This window comes from Anas acuta, chromosome 12, assembly GCF_963932015.1.
Source record: "Anas acuta chromosome 12, bAnaAcu1.1, whole genome shotgun sequence".
Taxonomy (NCBI): domain Eukaryota; kingdom Metazoa; phylum Chordata; class Aves; order Anseriformes; family Anatidae; genus Anas; species Anas acuta.
This window is the reverse complement of record NC_088990.1, coordinates 988,755-1,009,352: the sequence shown is the minus strand read 5'-3', so window position 1 is coordinate 1,009,352 and position 20,598 is coordinate 988,755. Positions and strand designations below refer to the sequence as shown.

Genomic DNA, 20,598 nt, shown 5'->3' with positions numbered 1-20,598 from the left:
CACCATCATTTTGAAAACTCCCGCTGCTGCTTATCAACCCTTCTCTCCCCGTGAGTGATTCCTGGGTGTGCTGCCTGAGCTGCAGCGCTGGGATGCTCCCTGCTCCCTGCTCCCTGGCTGGCAGCCGGCTCCAGCCCAAGGCTGACCCAGGAGCAGCATTGTCCACGCCGTGACCCAGCTGCTCCCCAGATGTCTCCCTCCTGCCCAGCCCCTATTGTATTGAATTTGCACAAAGGCCTCTGGCTCGCCCAGGTGTCAGAGTGCCCTGGAACAGGGAGAGAAAAGGGCTTTGTGAGCAATTTTCCAGTGGCAGTCAGTTTTCAATGGCTTAAGGAGATTTGAAAACGAAGGATCTCTCTAATGAGCCCAGATGTGCCTTCTGCCTAACTTCTTCCCTGGGTGCTTTGTTTTTAGCACATGCTATCAGACTGTTTAAAGAATCACTGTGTAATCTCAGTCCCAGGTCAAGAGCTAGGTTTGTGTTTGACATGAGTTTTGTGACAGAAGTGCAATTGTAGTTTATGGAGTGTTTTAAACACAGCTGCAGGCATGGAGGAGAGCAAACACTGTAAAAGCAGCAGAATTCCCCTGGCCAGTTGTTTGCTTTGGCCACTGTAGGTAAATCTTCAGCTTTGCCTTTTGGATGAAGTGAACAAATGTGTGCATTGGGTAGTCCTTCCTGCCGCAGGCATTTCCTTAGGGAAGGTATGTAAACAACTGGAAAATAATCATTAATTTTACTCCCTTCAGCAAAGCGTGCCCAGTCTGAACTGACTGGGGAAAAAGTCATTTTCATAAGGTCGTGGGGATGTGGGCCACTGAAATTGCAGTCACCAAACCAACCTTGTGAAAAGGCAAGCACCAGAAACTGGTGGCAGCATTCTGAGAGCCTGTTGGCATCTAAGAAAAGCCCGTTATTGCCTTTAAGGCCCTCTTGCTTTGAAGATGTTGGAAAGAACGATATGTTTTTAAAACTGCTTTCTGAAGTATCCTTGAAAGTAAGTGAGAATTTATAGCCTCGTATGTTTCTGGCTGTTTCTGTCATTTAGGAATCGTAAGCATGAAAAATCTAAAGCCTGAAGAAATGTGTTTGCTCTCAATAGATGTATTTGGGGATTTATCCGTGCTGGCCATGTGTTCATTCTGGACCTGTGTGTAACCCTGCTGGGATCACCGGCAAAGTCACAACCAGGCGGAGCTGTGGCGAGCAGGGTGGGTGCAGCACTTGGTCCGCAGGGTGTCACAGTGCCCGGCAGCAGGAGGAAGGAGGGATTTGGACATGAACACTACTGGTTACATGTCTTTACTAACTGGTTTTATAGCTTCGTAAACCAGGCCTATAAAATTGGCTGTATTTGCAACATTAAGGAAGGATGGTCAGGAGGGACGAGACGCAAAAAGTAGCTGTGAGCCTCCAGTATCTTCCCAGGGGACTCGCAAAAATGACTGCTTCACACGTCCCTTTTTCGGTCTGCTTGATCCTTCCATGAGGCAAAGAGGGGCCTGGGGACCAACAAATCCAACCCCTCTCCTGCACTGCCGCAGCCTGGCCGCTGCAATGCTGTGCTGAGTGCTGAGAGCAAGAAGCAAACCTGGCCAGAAGCAACCCCCGAGGGAATTAGGCACCTTCCAAGGGAACAGAAACAGAAACAAACAGCAGCTGGAGCAAAGTCAGCTGGGCTTGGAATTCTGTCACCTCCGGAGCTGGGGGCTCTGCTCTCTCCGTATCTCTGCTGTGTGCGCCCGTATCTCTGCCAAGTGACCGAGGACTTTGTGCAGAGCATCAATGTCCCCTGCCCAGCGGGGAGCTGGAGAACAAGGACAAGGGCGATGCTTTCTGAGCATTTAAAAATCTCCTCCGTACGTTAGGGATTACAGTTATTGTAAGGGAGTTCCCTTGGTGTGCACTGTGTTAATTTCTGCTTTTCCCTCCCGCGAACAGGCCAAAGTACGGGGGCAGGTACTGCCTGGGGGAGCGGAAGCGGTTCCGGATCTGCAACATCAGGCCGTGTCCCCCCGACAAGCCGTCCTTCCGCCAGGTGCAGTGCAGCCAGTTCAACCCCATGCCCTACAAGGGGAAGCTCTACAAGTGGACACCAGTGCCCAACAACAGTGAGTGCGCACAGCCTGCCGCCAGGCTTCTCCCGAAGCCCTGGCAGAGAGCCTTAGATAGATCCTTGCCATGGCTTGGTCTTGCTGGAGCTGCCTGTAAAAGATTTGCCTTCCTTTCCCACCAGTCTTGCAGTGTATTTATGCCGTATTTTGAATTATGGCTGGGTTTGCAGGATTAATTTGTGTTGTCGGAGATGGTTACATGGAGAGAAGGTGGCACCTGTCCGTGTGAGCCCAGGGCAACGCTGCTGCAGAAAGCAGGCGAATGAAGGCGTGCAGACCCCGGCTCCTCGGGTTCAGTTTCTGTCTGTTCGGCTCCCCAGTTAACCCCTGCGAGCTGCATTGCCGCCCGGAGAACGAATACTTCGCAGAAAAGCTGCGGGACGCTGTCATCGATGGGACCCCGTGCTACGAAATGAACGCCAGCCGGGACATGTGCATCAACGGCATCTGCAAGGTACGGCCCTAACCACAGCGTGCCAAGGGGCAGCAGCTCCCCCGTGCTCCAGGAAGGGCTGGTGATCGGGGCTGTGCCCGCTGTCCCCTTGCAGACATTCCCTGACCTGTTTTGTTACCATTTTTCTGCACGGAAATGAGGGTGAGCTCTCCATACTCCATACAAGATATTTGGTGCAGGGGTATTTAAGCCTCTTTGCTGCCTTCAAAGAAATAGAGCACGAAACCAAGGAAATACACAAAGTAGAGTTTCACTTGAAAATAAGGCTGGGGAGATGGAAAGGGCAGGTGGAGAGGACACCCAGCCCAACCCAGCCCTGCAGTGCTGGCAGATGCTGCTCTGACCCACAGCCTGCAGCAATGGAGATGTCTTCCCCAGCCCCAGCGGCCTCTCCCAGCACCGGGGTTTGTTCTGCCTCCCAGGCTGCTGTTGTTCTTTCCTGAAAGCTCCGTGCAAGCTGCAGCATGTGGCAGAGCTGCCTGGCTGCTGGCTGGGGAGGGCATCCCCGGCTCAGGAGGGATGGCACAAGGATCAGAGAGAGCTGCAAGGAGAAGGCAAGTCAGGTCCTCTCCTCTTTGTCACTTCCGTGGAATTTTGGGCACTGCTGAGGGCTGTCATGCAATGGACGGCGCAAAGAGCAGCAGGGAAAATAATCAGTAAGCAAGTTTCAGCATGTTGCATAAAAACCATTCGTGGAAACTTCCTCCTCTTCCTGGCTGCGCTGCCAGTGGCACCAGGCAGAGGCTGATGGCAATTGCTCTGCGCAGCAGGAGACTCGGAGGAGGTCACATTTCCTCCTTTAATAGTCTGTAGGTTACTTCAAAGGCTGCAGCACACAGATGCACAGGCACGGGCTCGGGGGAGAGCTCAGAGGTCATGGTTTTTACTTGGCACATACAGAAGAGCGGGATCCAGCAGCTCTCCTCAGATGACAGCACGTTCACTCCGAGCTAACTGCACACGTACAGTTGTCACTGACTGCAAGCCTGCTGCTGGCTTCAACACCAGAATTAAACCTGGCTCAGTACAGAGCACTGCAGTAGCTAAAATAGTTCCAGCACGTGTGTGCAACTGGCTCCCTGGACACATCCTCCTGGAGCTCAGACTAAAGGCTTCTCGGTGGCACGGGGCCCAGCGGGACCCTTGGGGAATTGGCTGCAGTTTTTATTGTGCGGAGTCAGATGGAGTCTCCATTTGATCGAGCAATTTGGCAGCTGCCTAGGTCCGAGGTGTGGAGAGCTCCAGCAGAACGCAGGAAAGGTTTTGGGGAAGCGTTTTGAGACAGGATTGGCAAGGCCAAGGATCAGGAGGCTGGCCCAGCTAGGCACAGCTCTTAGCACGTGCCGACGGGCTCTGGGGACTCGGGGCTGCAGAGCAGGGCAGGGGAAGGTGACGAGATGCCCCTCTGGCTTCTCAGAGCTGTATGAACAGGACAGGGGGCTGCAGGCAAACACTAGAGTGAGAAACCCACATTGCAGCCCCCCTGGGTGTGCCACCCATCCTGCAAAAACACTCCAGCTCTCCCCTCTCCAATCTATGTTCCTTTTTTCCTGCCGTCTCTCTGCTGAGGCTGGTCCTCATCACTGTGGTTGTTTCCCACATTTGGCTGCTGGAGCCAATTCCAGCGAATCCCTGGGTGGGCGCGGGGCCGGTGCTGACGGGGTCTTGTTGCAGAACGTGGGCTGTGACTACGAGATCGACTCCAACGCGGTGGAGGACCGCTGCGGCGTCTGCCACGGGGACGGCTCCACCTGCCACACCGTCCAGAAGATGTTCGAGGACAGCGAGGGGCTGGGTAAGGGTGCTCGGCACTGACCCCAGAGCAGGACACCCCTAGGGGATAAAGACAAGCAGCACGCGCTGAGCTTTCAGCAGCCACAGCCTCCCCAGGGACCAAACGTTTTGGTGGAAAGTTGGGGGGTGAGCAGAGCGGGCTTAGGGCAAGCACACAGCTCCCAGCCACCGGAGAGCAGAAAAATGTCTTGTTGTTTTAAATGGTTTCCTTAAAACCCCCCTGCCCTGCAGAGCTCATTTTTCCCTTGATCAGCAGTGCACGGGGAGGGGGTGGCTTGCAAACAAAACCCCAGCGCTGCAGGGACGTCCTGGGAGGCAGCACCCCGGGAGGAGGGGTGGCTCTGCAAGCACCATCACTGCTCCGGGCTGCAGGAACCCAAGGGACACGGGACTTTGTTTCTGTGTGTTCAGCACCAAGAGCCAGGCTCCCTCACGCTGCTCGCTCGCAGTGTTTCCTCAGCCCAGCCTGGTTGATTTTGATGAGATAAGGGCCAAGCAGTAGCGCAGGGAGCAGGGGAGTTGCCTTCCCACTTCTTGCCCCTCAGAAGAAAAGTATTTCCTTACTGCTGTTTGTGCTTAATGACCTCAGAACAAATCTCTGCAGCCTAAAGCTCGTTTGGAAAGGCTTAAAATGATTTTGTGGGTTGACAAGGACATGATGAAAGTGTGTAAAGCCCTTGCCAGCACTCAGGCAGGAAATGTGTTCCTCTGATGTCTCCAGGAGATGCCAGCACCCTGTCCCAGGGGGCACTTAGCCACCTACCCCAGGGTTCTTGATTCCCCCCGGGGCAAATGTTTGTTGCACCCCAGGTTACGTTGATATTGGGATTATCCCCGCTGGAGCCCGAGAGATCCGCATCGAAGAAGTCGCAGAAGCCGGCAATTTCCTGGCGCTGCGGAGCGAGGACCCCGAGAAATATTTCCTGAACGGCGGCTGGACCATCCAGTGGAACGGGGATTACAGGGTGGCAGGCACCACCTTCACCTATGCGAGGACAGGGAACTGGGAGAACCTCACGTCTCCGGGGCCCACCGTGGAGCCCGTGTGGATCCAGGTACGGGCTGGGCTCTGCCTGCAGCCAGGGCGTGCAGCTGGGGGGCACGAAGGGACAGAGCTCTGCAGCCTTCCTGTGTGGGGCTGCGGGGAAGGGGTCTGTCACAGCACTTCATGGCCACCCCCGGGAAGGGGCCGTGTCCCCTCCCCGGTGTGTTTTCCCCGGAGGCGATGCCACCAGCAGCCGAACACACGCTGCTGGCCCGGGGAGCGCGTTTCTGAGCTCGGGGTGGGTCTGGTGCGCGCTGCTTCCAGCTGAGCCTCATCCAGCTTGCAGCATTCCTCAAAATATTTACACAGGAGAGAGAGTATGAAAAGAAATAGCTGGCTTCCGGAGGCTTTCACCATATCTTATCAAGAGCAAGGGAAGAGCCCGTGGTGTTTCTGGCAGGGCTGGAGCAGCCTGTGGGTCCAAGTGGGCTCCAGCGCTGGTGGAGGCACCAGGGAGCTGGGAGCTAGCACACCGTCACCCCTTGGCAGTGCCACATTCATGCCAGCATCAGGCCCCCGGCACTGCCCGGGGTCTGGGCAAGGGTTCATGCCCCTCGGGGGTGCCCAGGCAGGTCCAAAGCCTGGGTGGTGCCTTTGTGGTTCTTGCTGGTCAGGCTCTGCTTGCTCACAACACTGCTGGAGGCAGAAAGCGAAAATCCAAGAGGATCATTTGAAATTCTCCGAACCAACAAGAATTTTCAGGTTTTACTCATTTGTCCACATGGGAATTTCAGCTTCCCTAAAGTAAGCCGTGACACCCCCGAGGCACTGAAGGGGTGAGCCTGTGATGGGGCAATGCTGCGTGTGGCCAGCCAGGAGTGTTATGGTTACGCACATAGTCCTAAAAAAAGCAACACGTTCAAACCAAATTGTGTTGCACAAGCATGTGTCCAAGGTGGTGGAAGTACCGGTGAGGAGAGCATCTGCTGGTCCCTGGGGGCTGCTCCCTGTGGATCCATGTCCCCAATTCACCTGATGTGTCCTGGGGGTGCTTTTAATAAGAGCAACCTCGCCAGGCACCGCACCCCTCCTTGGCTGCAGCAGTGGCAGCTTAAAATCGCCTCGTCTTCCTAACCAATCCCATCCCATTAATTTTCACCTTATTTCCATAGAAAAGAGTTGCCCAAGGGATTGCTTTTCGGCACAGCTTTATGTTACACGAGCTTTGCACAGGTTGCAATGCCCTGCACCGAGGACAGCTGAAAGGCAGCGCGGGACCTGAGGGTCCGGGGTTGCTGCTGGGCAGCTTTTTGGGAAGCTGCTCGCTGCTGATGTGTTTGGGTCTGGTGAGGGGTCTGCTGGGTCATGCAAAGCTTTTAAGAGCTGACGTCCCTGTCCCCAGAGGCCAGGTTTTCCTCCAGAGCCACCGGTGGGATTTGTCCCCCTGACTGCGGTCCAGCTGCTGTCAGGCTGAAGTTTCTGTGGGTGCCAAGCTGGCTCGGGTTTGACCACCACGGTTAAAATCCGAGCAGTGTCCTGAGGGGTTGTGCACCCTGGAATGTGAGGATCCCTCCTCAAAATCACACCACGCAGGATGGAGGAATGAGTAATGCTTGAGCCCTAGAGGTACGCTTCGTGACTGTGGTTTAACCTTGGGTTTTTTTCCCTTTTAACCACCCCCTGAGAAGTGAAGAAAGAGATGGGCTCTCCTTGGGTGTGCTGCCTTCATTAGCACAGCAGCAGGAGGAACCGGGGGGGTTCCCGCTGTGCCCTGCAGCCCGGGCTGGTGGAGCTGGGCAGGGAGAGGATCAGGTCTGCTGCGAGCCTGGGATTTGGGGCTTTGCACAGCCCGGGTCTTATTTCTTGTGTGTGCATTCCTGGCCTCGGTGCCCTGCTTGGTGCAGAGACGGGGTGGGCAGGGAGCTGTGGAGCTGTGTCCCTGCAACCCCAGCTCGCCGAGCAGCCCGAGCCAGCCAAAAACTTGGGTTTGTGTTTTTGCAGAGCTTCAGGGTGAGAGGGCTCCGCAGCTCCTCTGCCTCCAAGCCTCGCTTTCCCCTGCTAATAAGGACACAGGCGTGCTCAGCACCAGCAAATTGCTGGGATGCTTTCTGGGCTTCATAACCTAATTAAAACCTTTTGACAAAAATGTTTCAATATTCATGAAGAGGTTTTGGAAAGGCGCCTTTGCTCCTGCAAAAGCTCCAAGAACAACAAAGCTTTGGCAATAATGGGAGCACTTAGGCTAAAAAAAACACATTTGAACTCGCAGCCTTTTGGGAGTGCTGAGTGGTGCTGGGGGCGCTTTGGGCAGGGCTGGCGTTGGCCATAGGAGCAGCCGCACTCATTTGGAGAGCAGCAAGAGCCACAGAGCAAGCGGGGAGAAATTATTTTCATTCCTTCCAGCGGGTGTTAGCAGCCACTGCGCGGGTGTTTGCTGCTGGTGGGCTCCTTGCTGGGTGTTGTGGCACACACAAAACATCCTCACCCCTCTCTGCCTGGGGCAGGGACATCGGGGCCCTTCTCGGGGCAGGACCCGGCCGTGCTGAACCTGGAGGAGCTCCTCGGGCTGAGCTGCGTTTGGCAGCGGGACCGGAGGGAATTAACAAGGAAATCCTTCCAGGCTCTTTGGCAGAGCAGACATAAAACCAAAGTCCTGGAAGCTCTCAGCGCTGCCGCTGTTATTTTTATTATTACCTGACATTTCCACAAGCCCAGTGCTCTCGGCAGGGCCAGCTGGGGCGCTTCTGCCCTCACCCTGCTTTGAGCACTTGTTGGGTGTGTTTTCTGACACAATCGCGTGCTGCTGCCGGGGTACAGCAGCCAGACCAGCACCGTCCCTGGCCAACAGTGAGAGAGGGAGGACAAATACTGCTCCGGCACGGAGCTGGGTAGAAAGTGACATCTTTATGGCCTGGGTGGGCCGTTATCCCCTGCAAACCTCTGCAATGTGATGTCCATCCTGACCGCCCTGCGCTGAGCATGTCCCTCACCGTGTGCCGTGTCCCCACAGCTGCTGTTCCAGGAGACCAACCCCGGTGTGCGCTACCAGTACACCATCCAGCGGCCGGCCGACAGCGAGAACGAGATCGAGCAGACCGAGTTCCTCTGGCGCTTCGGCTCCTGGACCACGTGCACCGCCACCTGCGGCACCGGTGAGTCCCGCACAGCCGCACCGCACCACGGGGCACCCAAAGGGCTGGGGGCTCAGCCCGTCAGACAGCACTTCTCCATTAATCCCCGGTCGATTTCTCACTCTAAACAGTTTAAATGCTGATGGGATTTTGTGGTGCAGGGAGGCAGCAGGACCTGTGCTGTTCCTGTGCTGCACCAAGGCGTTGGAGAGGCAGCTGGTGGCAGGAGCTGCACGTCCTCCGTGCCACGCTCCCCATCGCCGCCGTATCAGAGCACTCTGCTGGCATTCGGCTTAGAAATTCCTGGGTCTTTGGTTTCAGGAGGTCTTGAGGATGAAAAAAAAAGGCAGCATGTGCTGAGGTCGTAGCTCCCTAGCGGCCCCTGCCACGCTCAGCCACAGGAGCCCGTTCTTTATCAGCGCTTTCCTCACTTTGGTGTCCTGTTACTGCGCCGGGTGTCCCTGGGCCATCAGGCTGATCGAGACAAAAAGCTTTAGAGGAATCAGAGAGTGTCAAATGGCCGGTCTGCAGCCTGGCCGGGCCGGAGGGGAGATTATTTCAGGAGCTTGGTGGGGGCAGAACATGGTGGTCCTGTTCAGGCACCGTGTCCTGTCGTCCCCTCCTCTTCACTGTGTCCCGAGCGCCCTGGGCTGCAAGGGATGGGAAGCTTTCGAGGGATGTGTGTGTGAGCATGTGTGGCCGCTCAGTCTCACAGCACTCCGCAGAGCTGACAGCAGTGAGTGCTTTCACTTTACTCCATAAACAGACGTCAGAAGGATCAGGTCTCTCTCTGTTTCTCTCTCTCTCGGCTTTTTGGCTTTCTCCCCAGCAGCAGAGCCGGGCTGAGCATGGCGCTGGGCTGCTCTCAGGGTACCCACGGGCAGGGAACAGATCCTGCACATGGCACGGGGTGAGGCTGGGGGCAGAGAGGGCTGCCTTGAGAGCAGCCGTGGCTCTGGGTAAAAGTTAAAGGGAGAAAACAAAGATCCCTTTGCGTGAAAAGCAAAGGGACTTCACTGACACTGGTCCTTTCTAGGCAGCACGGAAGGCCAGGAGATGTTTCCTGCCTGCTCCTGGTAGGTGTGGGTTGATTCCTGCTGTGAAGCAGGAGGGATGTGGTGCTGCATGAGCTTGCAGAGCTTTTTACCTATTGTTGCTGTAAGAGCTCTTTGCTGTGGATTTGCATGGGCGCCCACGAGATGCTGCACTGCAGCACGTGCAGTCAAACAGGACGGGAACCGAGCTCTCTTGCTTTTATTTAAAACCAACTTTCCATCGCATGGTTGGCTTGACAGCTTCCAGAACAGAAGGGAAAGGTAGGAGCACGTCAGGCACGAGCTGGCCAGTGAGGTTGCTCACCCCACAGTTGTTCCCGGGGCTGAGATACTTGGGATTTGGGAGAGCTTGGCACAGGGACCTCATCTCTGCCAGCTTCGTGCTCAGAAACCTCCAAGCTCCAGGGCCACAGTGCCCGGCAGCTCTCCCCAGCATTGCTCAGCAGCTCCGGTCCCGTCTGCGCCCAGCTGGTCGGCGTTATTTACAGCCCTCCCGAGTCACGGGTCAAGTACGTGTGGCAAAAAGCAGGACAAAAGCCGACAGCGAGGCAGCGTGTTGGAAGTGAGGTCATCCTGAAAAATGTCACCCGTGAGTGCTGCAGGATGGGGGCAGGAGGCTTCGGGGTGATTTATCCCCGAGCTGCAGCAGGGCAGGAGGCTGCCAGAAGGAATTGTGCTGCTGCCAGGTCTGTTCTCCTTGGAAAGCCCCCCGAGCGCCTGGGTGTGAGCTTGCACACCCAGACATGTGCACACACGCCCAGTGGCCGTCGTTTTCCAGCACAGTTCCATTCCCTGGCTCTAACCATAGAGGGATCATGTCACATTTCTGGTGTCCAGCTCTTCTTTTTCCATCTGGGCATGAAGGGAGCGTTGGTGCCATTGGCAGCATGCAAAGGGCACGTGCAGGGGCAGAGGTGGGCTCTCAGCTTTCAGTTCCAGTTCCAGTGAAGGTTTCATTTTCCTTCTTCTGGTTTTGGTATTCTGGTTTTGGTGTACAGAGCCAAGCCTTGTCTGTGTCCCCAGGGGTGCAGAGGCAGATCGTGCACTGCGTGGAAAAGCTGGCCGGCATTGTGGAGGAGCGATACTGCGACGCGCTGACCCGGCCCGACGACCAGCAAAGGACGTGCAACGAGGAGCCCTGCCCCGCCAGGTCTGCTCTTTGTTCCTTTGCTCCTTCTCAGCACAATTTCGATGCCCGAACCACCCCAGCAGAGGCAGCAGGGGCCTGGGGATGGCACGGGGCAGGTGCTGGCTGCAGCACGCACATTTACACCGCTCATCTTCCCCCAGGTGGTGGGTCGGCGAGTGGCAAAAGTGCTCGGCCACGTGCGGGACATCGGGGCTGATGAAGAGGACGGTGCTCTGCATCCAGAGCGTGGGGCTGGACGAGCAGAGGGCCTTGCAGCAAGCCGACTGCCAGCACCTCTCCAAGCCAGAGTCCACCACTCCCTGCCAGCGGGATGTGCCCTGTCCCTCGCAGTGGGCCGTGGGGAACTGGTCAGAGGTGAGACAAGGAGCTGGGGTGGTCGCGGTTCCCTGCAAAGGTGGCCAGAGCACGGATGAGGTGCCACCAGGATGTCCTCAGCCTGGAGCAGGCAAGGGCTCTCCTGATACTAAAGTGCGTCTGGGGCTTGCATTGCAGCACCAGAGCACACAGAAAGGAATTTCATGGCACAGAGAAGTCTCGGTAAGGAACAAGCAGCAGTGTTTTTCCCATTTTCTCTTCTTTTTCTCTGAGTTTTGCTGCTTTCTCAATCAGGCAAGGCCATGCTGCGTGCTCGATGCAGAGGGGGCAGAAACAGGACGTGTTAAAGCCTTCAATGTGTTTTGCAGCCCCACAAGTCTTTCCCCTTTGTTCTGGCAGAAACCTTACAACTATTTCCTGCTTGCAGAGGCAAGGTGCTGCGGGCCAGCCAGGGGCTAGCTGTGCTGTGCACGTGCGTGGCAGCGGGTGGGCGTCTGCTCTGCGCCCGCACGAGCTGGCACGGGGCTGCACTGCCTTGCTGCTGCTGCCAGGAGTGGGGCTCGTCCGCAGGGAGATCTTCAGCAAAGTGCTTAAGGGAGAGAGAGAGAGAGAGACGTATAAAATGCCACGTTCGGTGGAGACCCTGTGCAGCCTTTTTTATTTTTGCATTTTTGTGGTTGAGGTTTTCAACCAAAGAGCCGTAACTCCTCGTTTGAGCAGTGGTTTCAGAAAGTGTGCAGCGTGAAGGAAAGTACCAGGAGACAAATCAGAGCCTGGGAGCAGAGCTCGTTGCTAAGAAACAGAGAATAAAAATGCGAACAGAAAATTTGAAGGCTAAATGAGAGCTATTTAGAAATATTTTTCTAGAGGCCCACAGAAGCCACAATTGCACGGTTGAGAAAGAAAGCTGCAATAGTTTAAAGGAAAAGCCCCGAATCCCCAGTTGCCCCGGGGTCTGTCCCAGGGCTGCTCCTCTTTGGCTTTGCCATCTCCACGTCTGTGAAACCATGAAAAAAGCACTTGAGATTTTAAGATGTCTGTGACTTTTCTGTTCTTCCTTCACTTAAAGTGAGACTCCTCTTTCTTCTCCATTGCCACCACCACCGATAAGTGGAGAAATTTGAGGGGCCGGGAAGCTTTCCAGCAGCGTGGTCCATCTACCCAGTGCCAATCAGAGCAGCTCCTTTGCTTTTTGTGCTTGCAGGGCAGCACATGTGTCCCATGGGGAGCCCACTGGAGCTGAGGGGGGATTTGCAAGTTTGCTGAGCTCATGTGTTTAAGCACATTGGTGGGTCCGGGAGGCGGTGCCTTCAGAAAGACCCCTCAGCAAGGCAAACCCAGCTTCATGGGCTCCCTGCAGAAGCTGTGCTGCTCTCAGACGTGCTGCTAACACACGAGGCTCTGCCTGCAGAGCATCTGTCTCCTGCTCTCAGAGGCACGTCCCGCTGTGCAGCTTGGCGCTGCGATGCTTCCTGCAGCGATGCCTCCTGCGGTCCCGTGCGCGGAGCTGAACACCCTGCAAGCTCTGCTCCTTCCTCCTGTGAAGCTGCTAATGGCAGTGGCTCCTTATCTGTGCCTTGGGGGCTCTCCTGATAACCCAGGCTTGGCAAATAACCCCCCTCCTCCTCCTGGGAGAGCTGTGATCCCTGGAGCTTATCTCCCAGATGGAGCCGGAGCCATTTGCTAAGAAATTTTGGCTGCGGGGTGGAAGCTGAGCTCTGAGCTTCCCCCTGATCCGGCAGCACCGTCCTGGAGGGGCGAGGCAGCTTGCTGGCACCTCGCCTGCAGGGGCAGATGAATGGAGATGCTGGATTTTGGGGACACTGTGCAGTGGGTGGGAATGGCCAGCCCTGGTGTTCTGAACCCTGCCTTGTGCCAGGCACGTTCCTGGGCTGCAGGTCCCGTCCAGGCACTGGAGCCTTGCAAGGTCTGAGCAAAACCAAGAAATGCTGAAAGTTCACGAGTCTGTGTTATCTGAGGACCACATCTCCAGCCCATCTCCATTTTCATCCAAAGAATGGCAATTTTTGCAGAAATCCCCTCTGCTGGGTATGTCTGACATGGTGGTTGCTTATTCTTGCTGGCTGGGATGCGTGAGCGTGTTGCTGTGCGTGACCAATGCTCTGTGCATCTGCCACAGCAACCTGCAGCAACCTGTGGCTTCTCCAACCCACGTGTGGTGCTCGTAGCTCCAGGGTTTACTCATTGTGCAGAAAACATTGCCATCCCTCGCTGCAGCTTGTGGGTTTCTTCTCTACTGGGCGACCTCAAAGAGACCATTGTGGTGGAGGAGAGGGCGTCTTCCACAAAGCCACTCATTGATCCTCGCCTTTTTCCTCCGCTCGCTAGGACAACACCCCTGTTATGATCTCCTTTAAAACATTCCCTTCCAGAAGAAGAGATGGAATTCACGGGGATGGGCCACTTAGGGCAGACCTATTAGCTCAGCTTATCCAAAGCCCTTCGCGGTGCTCGTCTCCTGGGAAAATCACTTCTGGCTGCAGTGCAGGACAGGGACCCCCCTGAGCAAAATGCCCTGCGATACCTACCCCTGCTGAGGGGCTCCGAAATGGGGAGACAGCCCCGGAGCCCAGCAGGCACCCCGACTGCCCCGCACCACGATGGGACCACCAGGGACCCGGGTGGGCGGTGGCAGAGGCAGAGCCACGGGCAGCCCAAACCAACGCTTCCCCTGGCCCCCTGCATCTCCCATGCTCTGAAATGTTCGTTTCTCTTCCTTCCCCAGTGCTCGGCGACGTGTGGCAATGGGACACAAAGACGCCCTGTGTACTGCAGCAATAATACCCAGGCGACTTGTGACCCCGAACAAAGACCCAGCTCGGAAACTATTTGCTCCCTGCCACAGTGCCAGATGAAATTGGACGACGCCAACACCGACTGGTCCGGCAGCGGCTCTTCCAGCAGAGAAATGTTTAATGAGATAGATTACATCGGCAATAACCACATCACGGAATTTAACCCCTTAATCCCAAACATCCCAGAGTCCAACGACGTCAATATCATAACCGAGGAGGACTTCTCATCCAGGAAAGGAAACGTCTTTGTTGATGACTTTTACTACGATTATAACTTCATCAACTTCCACGAGGATCTGTCCTATTACCCCTTCACCGAGAAAGAAACCAAAAGCGAGGGCCCTAAGCCCGAGCTGAGCAGCAACGATGTGGAGGAGCCCCCTGAGCTGCCCGCAGATGTCCTGCACACCGTGGAGCCGGGAGGAGGAGCAAATGGGGCCGATCTGGTGAAGCAAAGAGAAGGAAATGGTTCTGCTCCCATGCACAGCGAAGGGGAGGCAGAGCCGGGGGGTTTTGTCATCCACGACCTCCTTGGCGTGGCCCCAGAGCACAAGGGCACCAGCACAACCGCTCCCAGCACGGCTGCTCCTGCTCCCACAGGTGATGATGGGGGCGAAGTGCTCGTGCCCCGCTCCGAGGAGCTGCTGCCCATGCAGCCTGCAGGGAGTCGGGGCTCTCCCAGCAGCCTGGGCAACCTGCTCCCCGATCAGCCCGCAGGCACCGTGCTGGCAGGCTCTGTTCCCGTGTGGGATGGGGATGCTGCCGCCCGCAGCATCGCTCCCTGGGCTCCGGCTGCTCCCTCCACGCCGCTGCCTGGTGACAGGGGCAGTGCTGGTGCAGACAGCGCGTCCCACAGCCTGGGAGAGCCTGAGAGCACGGCGCCTCCTGATAACACTGCCAGCCCCGGGAAGGGCTGGGAAAACTCTCGGGAAATGGGGTTTGTCATCACCAGTGATGGTAACGGTGCTGCCTCCAAGGCTGAAGAGCAGGAGGAGTCGGCAGAAATACCAGCAGCAGAGGGGACTGTGCGCACACACACAACACAGCAGCAGCCACACGTGGCAGAGGGGACGGGTCCGACCTCCCCCACCACCCACAGACCGCAGCAGGAGGTGGGCAGGAGCGCTGAAAGTGCTGGTCCCATTGCAAGCCCTCATCCTGCAGGTGCTATGGAGAGCCCCCCATGGGAGGCAGGGCAGCAGGCGGGGTACAACACCCCCCTGTCCCTCACCTCGGCCCCCTTTGTGGCCACAACATCACTGCCAGCACCCGTGTCCGTGTCCCCCACCACTCCTGGGCTGCCCACCCAGCTCACCTCCAGTGGCCTCCCCCAGAGAGCTGCCCTGGCGCCAGCCCCCCCTGAGCCCCCAGCTCCGGGGTGGACCGAGGGGAGCCTGGGGGAGACGTGGGTGCTGCAGCACCCGGAGCCAGCCCCCACACACCCCCCCCAGACCTCCAGCGTGGCCCAGATGGGCAGCACGGCTCTGGGGGAGCTCTCCCCATCAGCAGCCCCGAGGACATTTGCTTACGGAGATGGAGATGGAGATGGAGATGGAGATGGAGATGGAGATGGAGATGGAGATGGGGAGCAGGAGGGATCCCAGCCCACTCCCACACCCCCGGGGCTCTGGGGGCAGGACGAGGCTTTGCTGCTGCCATCCACTGCTGAAACAGCCGCTGTGACACCCAGCTGGGAGGTCGGCAACTGGAGCGAGGTAGGGTTTGTGTCCCATTATTGTGCCCTATTATTGTGTCCCTTTAGAGGTGTAACGGGGCTGGTTTGGAGGTAGCAGACCTGTCCCTTCCCCAAAACCACTCTCTGGGGCACTGCTCTCTGCATGCAGCTAACGCAGGCATTTTTGCATTTTGGCCAAATGCTGACAGCACCGAGTGCCATGGGGTGAAGCCGGTGTGAGTCGGGTGCCTGTGGCCCTTGCTGCAGCCAAAACTCTGCCGGGCACCGGCCGTGGCAGCTCCTTGCCCTCTGCAGAGGCACTGCCAGCTCAGGAGGAGCCGAGAGCACTGAGCCCCTGCTGTGGCTGGGCACACGGTGAGAGCAGAGTCTGGCCCAGGAGCAAACATCTGTCATTTTATTGGCAAGAGTGGTTTAAAATACGCCCCAAAATGACAGAAATGTCAAGGCTAAGGTGCATTAAGGCTGCAAATTACCGCAGGGAAGCGTAGTGAATGGGGGATTATCTGTAATTATCAGCTCTCACTTTACTGCCGAGCTGTCCCGTGGCTGCTCTTTGCGTTGCGCTTGCAGTGACAGACAAATGGCTTCTGCAATCCCTGGTAATGGGCTTTTATCAGAAAGCACAGCAATAAGAAGCCTTCTGTGCCGCAAACCGCTGGAGACCGAGCACCGGGGAGCTCTTTTCGGGAGGTTGCACAAAGGAGCCAGTAAGTGGGAGGACAATAGTTGGTGTCAGTGAAATAGAGTCACACATGGGGGCTTTGTGAGGGGGCACCGAGCATCCCCGGGTGCTCCCCACGGAGCCAGCGGGATGTCAGCAGCGTTGGAGGGAGCCCTGCTCTCGGTTTCAGCACCGGGGCAGTGCCTGGCACGGGGTTACACTGAGCTAGTCTGTTTGGAAAGCCCTGCGCAGGCTTTTGAGACAAAAACACTGCTGCAAAGTAATTCAGAGCAGTCTCCAAAGTGAGGGGTGAATCCCTGCCTCACCACGGCCCGGTCCCATTCCTCCAGCACCCTCCTGCTCCCCGGGAGGGGGCCGTGAACAAGCCCCCCGGGTGCTTTAGGGGCTGCTTTTTCTTTGCAGTGTTCAGCCACCTGCGGCGTGGGCGCGATCTGGCGCAGCGTGCGCTGCAGCACGGGCACGGAGCGGCACTGCGCTGCTGCCAGCAAGCCCGTCCCCGCCAGGAGGTGCTCCCTGAGGCCGTGCTCGTCCTGGCGAGTGGGGAACTGGAGTAAGGTAAGCAGGCCAGCTTGCCCTGCCTCTCCTTCCACACCATTTCCCTTCCTAACGCACAGGGAAAGGGCAGCAGCAGGTGCCTGCCGTGCGGGTGGTTAATCGCTGTCCGTGCGTGCTCCTGCCCCGTGGATTGCAAAAGCAGAGGTCAGATCTTGCACTTGGCACAGAGTTTAAATGGCTTTATCCCACAGTAATGGGGTGGTTTAAAAGCCAGAACTGTGGAAGCTCATTGAAGGAAGGTTTGAAAGTCTCTGAAAAGAGCTGTTGAGAAGCCACATGTTTGTGGTTAGGTTGGAGGAACCTGCTGGGTTAAACAGCAGCGAACAGCCCGAGTTATTCTGCGTGGCCTTGGTCTGAGACACGTGGATGGGAGATCAGCAGCTGCCTGATGCAAAAAGGCTTTGTTTTGTTACAGCTGGGAGCTCCACAGGCTTTTAGGTGTAAAGAGGTTGAGCATTATCCCAAGCCCACCCAAGGCAGAGCACGTCAGTGCATTATTTTATCCCGTGGGTCCCGTCCCAGAGGGACTGCCCAGCACCAGCCCCTGGCTGCAGCGTGACGTGCCTCTGCTTTGCCCAGTGCTCCAGGAACTGCGGTGGAGGGGTGAAGGTTCGGGACGTGCACTGCATCGACACCAGGGACCAGAGGCTCCTGCGGCCCTTCCACTGCCAGGCTGTCCTCTACAAACCGCCGGCGCAGATGCCCTGCCAGAGCACGCCGTGCCTGGACTGGTACACGTCCTCCTGGAGAGAGGTAGGTGCTGCTGGCCGGGGCTGAGCCGTGCCCACACACCTGGAAGCAGGGTTTGTGTTTGCTTATGCGTTGGTAGGGGCATTTTTCATTCTTTTTTTCCTTAAGAGTCCAATGCACGGAGCGTGTCTGCTGTTCCGTCGTGCTGTTGGCTTCCCCTTTTGACGAGTTTTGTCCCTGCAGTGCTCAGAGCCCTGCGGCGGAGGGGAGCAGGAGCGCCTGGTGACGTGCCCGGAGCTGAACCGCTGCGATGAGGCCGTACGGCCCAACAACACCCGGCCCTGCAACACCCACCCCTGCACCGGCTGGGTGGTGGGCTCCTGGGGGCAGGTGAGTGGATGTGAGAAGCGAGGCAGCTCTCTCATGAGCTCTGTGCTGGATCAGCATCATCCTCGCCATGCTGGTGCAGCTCCTCCACAGAGATCTGGGCTGGGAGGTGCCGTGTGCCCCTCCCATGGTTTCTTTACAAAAAATAATAGATAAAAATGTTCCTGGTGCTGTCATTGCCATGGCTACTGAAATTAATAAGCTTGGTCATTGCCATCTGCCCCACGCCCAAGTTGGCTGGGCACCCTCATCTGTAGCACGTGGAGGAATGGGAACAACTCTTGCACAAAGGCAAGGAGCAGGGGTAAAAAAACAAAACAGCCTTCCAAACCAAAGCAGGGAGTGGTGCAATAAAAGCATAAAAGCTCCCCAGGGGCTGGTGCTGCCGGCCCAGCTGACAGCTCTGCCTGCTCCCGCAGTGCTCGGCGCCCTGCGGCGGGGGCATCCAGCGGCGCCAGGTGAAGTGCATCAACACGCAGACGGGGCAGGTGGAGGAGGACAGCAGCCTCTGCGACCACGAGCCCTGGCCCGAGAGCACGCAGAAGTGCAACCCGCAGGACTGCGAAGGCACCGAGGCGGGTGAGTGAGTAGCGCCCCGTGGGCTGTTCTACTCCTGGTGACTAAATATTCTCTCTTTGATGCGATCGTGCTCCCCAAGAGCTTGTGTGAGCTGTCTGGGTGTGAAAACTTCTAGCTTCATGCAAGGGTGCTGCGATTTCAGTGCAAGCACAGAGCGCTCCCGAGCACCCACGCAGGTGTGACCGTACACGCAATGCTTTGCCCTCCATCATCATCCTCTGCAGTGCTTGGAGACGCTCTCCTGGAGAAGCAGCACCGATCTCCAGGGCTGGCGCGTGCTGGTGGCACTGCTGGTGCTGCTGAGCAGGAGGAGAAATCAGAGTGAGGATTAGCCTGCCGAAAATCAGCAAAATCAGCGTGTCTGTGAGAGGAGGAGCTGGGTGGGGTCACTCGGGGGATGCTGAAACCTGGAAAGCAGGGCAGGGAGAGGGACCTGGCTGTGAACCGTGCGGGTCGGCAGCAGCTGGAGGGCAGGGGATTTATGGGCTCGGGGCAGCAGCACCACCCAGCCAAGGGACCCCCAGCACCCACCAACGGGGCTGCTGTGGGGGGACTGGGGGCAGCAGCGATGTGTTCCTCGGAAAGAGGGAGCCAGAACTAAAGACCAAGAGGTGAAGCTTTCCGACCATTGTAAAACTTCTGAGATGAGCACGGGCACTGGGTTGGCTTCCTCACTTTCCCATTCAGAGAAACGTGCCCGGGGCAGCGGGCAGCTCCCTGCTAGCCAGAAACGTGCACGCCACAAGGGTTGAGAGCTCTTCAGAGGAAAAGCAACATCATGGGGGATTAGATGCCGCTGATATTGGCACGCTAATCATTAATCAGCCTTATCTGCTCAGTGTGTCCGCAGAACAAAGCTTTCTGTCTGCCCAGCAGGGAACATTTCACCCACGGGAGCTGCCGAAAGGCAGAGCCGGGGGGGCTGGAGCTGGGCCCGCAGGGGGGACACCCCACAGCCCCGTCCCTTACCCGTGCCACCTCGTGTGGGTGCTGCAGGCAGCCCTGCTCCCCCCGCAGCTTCCCTGGTTCGGCGTGGAGGTGGCACCTCTGCAGGAGGTGCCCACGGCGCCGGCTGCTTTTGTCAGGGGGACGTTCCCACCAGCACGGGCTGGCGGCGAGAGCCACGTGGATGCTCGGCACGGCCAAGGTTGTACCAGAATAACCGTGGGGATGTGTAGGAAGCACACAAATAAATGTTACGATTCTGGATTCGAAGTGACATAAATGCTCTGGCCGCGGCCCAGGGCAGGAAACGCCTCTTGGAAATACAAACATTTCCTGCCAAACTCCGAGGAGGAACAAAACTTTCACATGGCAGGAAATCACAGATGTGTAAATCCACAGGCAGAGGCTCCCAGAAAAGGCATGAACATAAACTCGAGCCCTTTCCTGTGTTTTAAAGGATCTTTATTGCACAAGATTAATGAAGGCTGTGGGGATTCGGTGTTTACGTTAGGAGGACAAGGAGCCTCCATCTCCCGTAACACGAAGTGCGCTGGTACCAGCAGGCTCGTGTTGGGTTTGGGGAGCAAAAATGTGAGTAACCTCAGCAGAGTTCGAATGTTAAAACATAATCAGACGGATTTTTAAAGGAGATGGAACAGAGCAAACATAAACAAACATCTCACCGGCAATTGGCCCCCTCCAATTAAAGGAGGTTGGAATTAATTAAAAGCAGAATCCTGTTCTGTCGCTAGGTTATAAATTAATTGATGATTACACAGAAGTTATTTTTAAGTGCGCCTGTAGTTTTACGGCTGAATCCAGCTGTGAGTGGGGAAGATAAGGTCGGCTGTGTCCTCAGATGGCTCCCAGGCAGCACCCGAGCCCACCAGGCACTCGGATGTGTCCGAGTTGGGGCCGGGCACAAGGTGGCACGGACCCGGAGGAGGACCCAAAGCCTGTGGGTGGTTGCCCCATGCCCAGGAGAAGCTCAGAGCAAGGCCACCCATGGAGGAGCCATCGGTGGGTGCATGGGGACGGACGCTGCCCTGCTCAGCCGTCCCCAGGCGAAGCTCCTGCCCCCAGTGCAGGTCCCAGGGGCTGTGCGGGGTCTCCCGGTGCTGTGCCAGGAAAGCCCTGCTGCGAGGGACGCCTCTGCTCTTGGCAGCCCTTCCGAGGTGATAAGAGTGGGAGCGGATCTGCTGCACTGCGGACACGCTGCCAGAGAGATAAGGGCAGCGTTCGTCTCAGG

General features: G+C 57.0%; 1 protein-coding gene across 1 annotated transcript in view; it reads left to right on the top strand.

Moving 5' to 3' along the window:
• Positions 1 to 20,598, top strand: part of ADAMTS7 (ADAM metallopeptidase with thrombospondin type 1 motif 7) — a 42,637-nt gene that overhangs the window by 15,676 nt on the left and 6,363 nt on the right. Inside the window, exons 11-22 of the mRNA XM_068695330.1 lie at positions 1,943 to 2,112; positions 2,436 to 2,569; positions 4,244 to 4,364; positions 5,174 to 5,418; positions 8,359 to 8,500; positions 10,558 to 10,684; positions 10,825 to 11,038; positions 13,746 to 15,530; positions 16,596 to 16,748; positions 17,328 to 17,501; positions 17,682 to 17,828; positions 18,245 to 18,404. Coding sequence (XP_068551431.1) covers positions 1,943 to 2,112; positions 2,436 to 2,569; positions 4,244 to 4,364; positions 5,174 to 5,418; positions 8,359 to 8,500; positions 10,558 to 10,684; positions 10,825 to 11,038; positions 13,746 to 15,530; positions 16,596 to 16,748; positions 17,328 to 17,501; positions 17,682 to 17,828; positions 18,245 to 18,404 — 3,572 coding nt within the window. The remainder of the gene's footprint in view (positions 1 to 1,942; positions 2,113 to 2,435; positions 2,570 to 4,243; positions 4,365 to 5,173; positions 5,419 to 8,358; positions 8,501 to 10,557; positions 10,685 to 10,824; positions 11,039 to 13,745; positions 15,531 to 16,595; positions 16,749 to 17,327; positions 17,502 to 17,681; positions 17,829 to 18,244; positions 18,405 to 20,598) is intronic.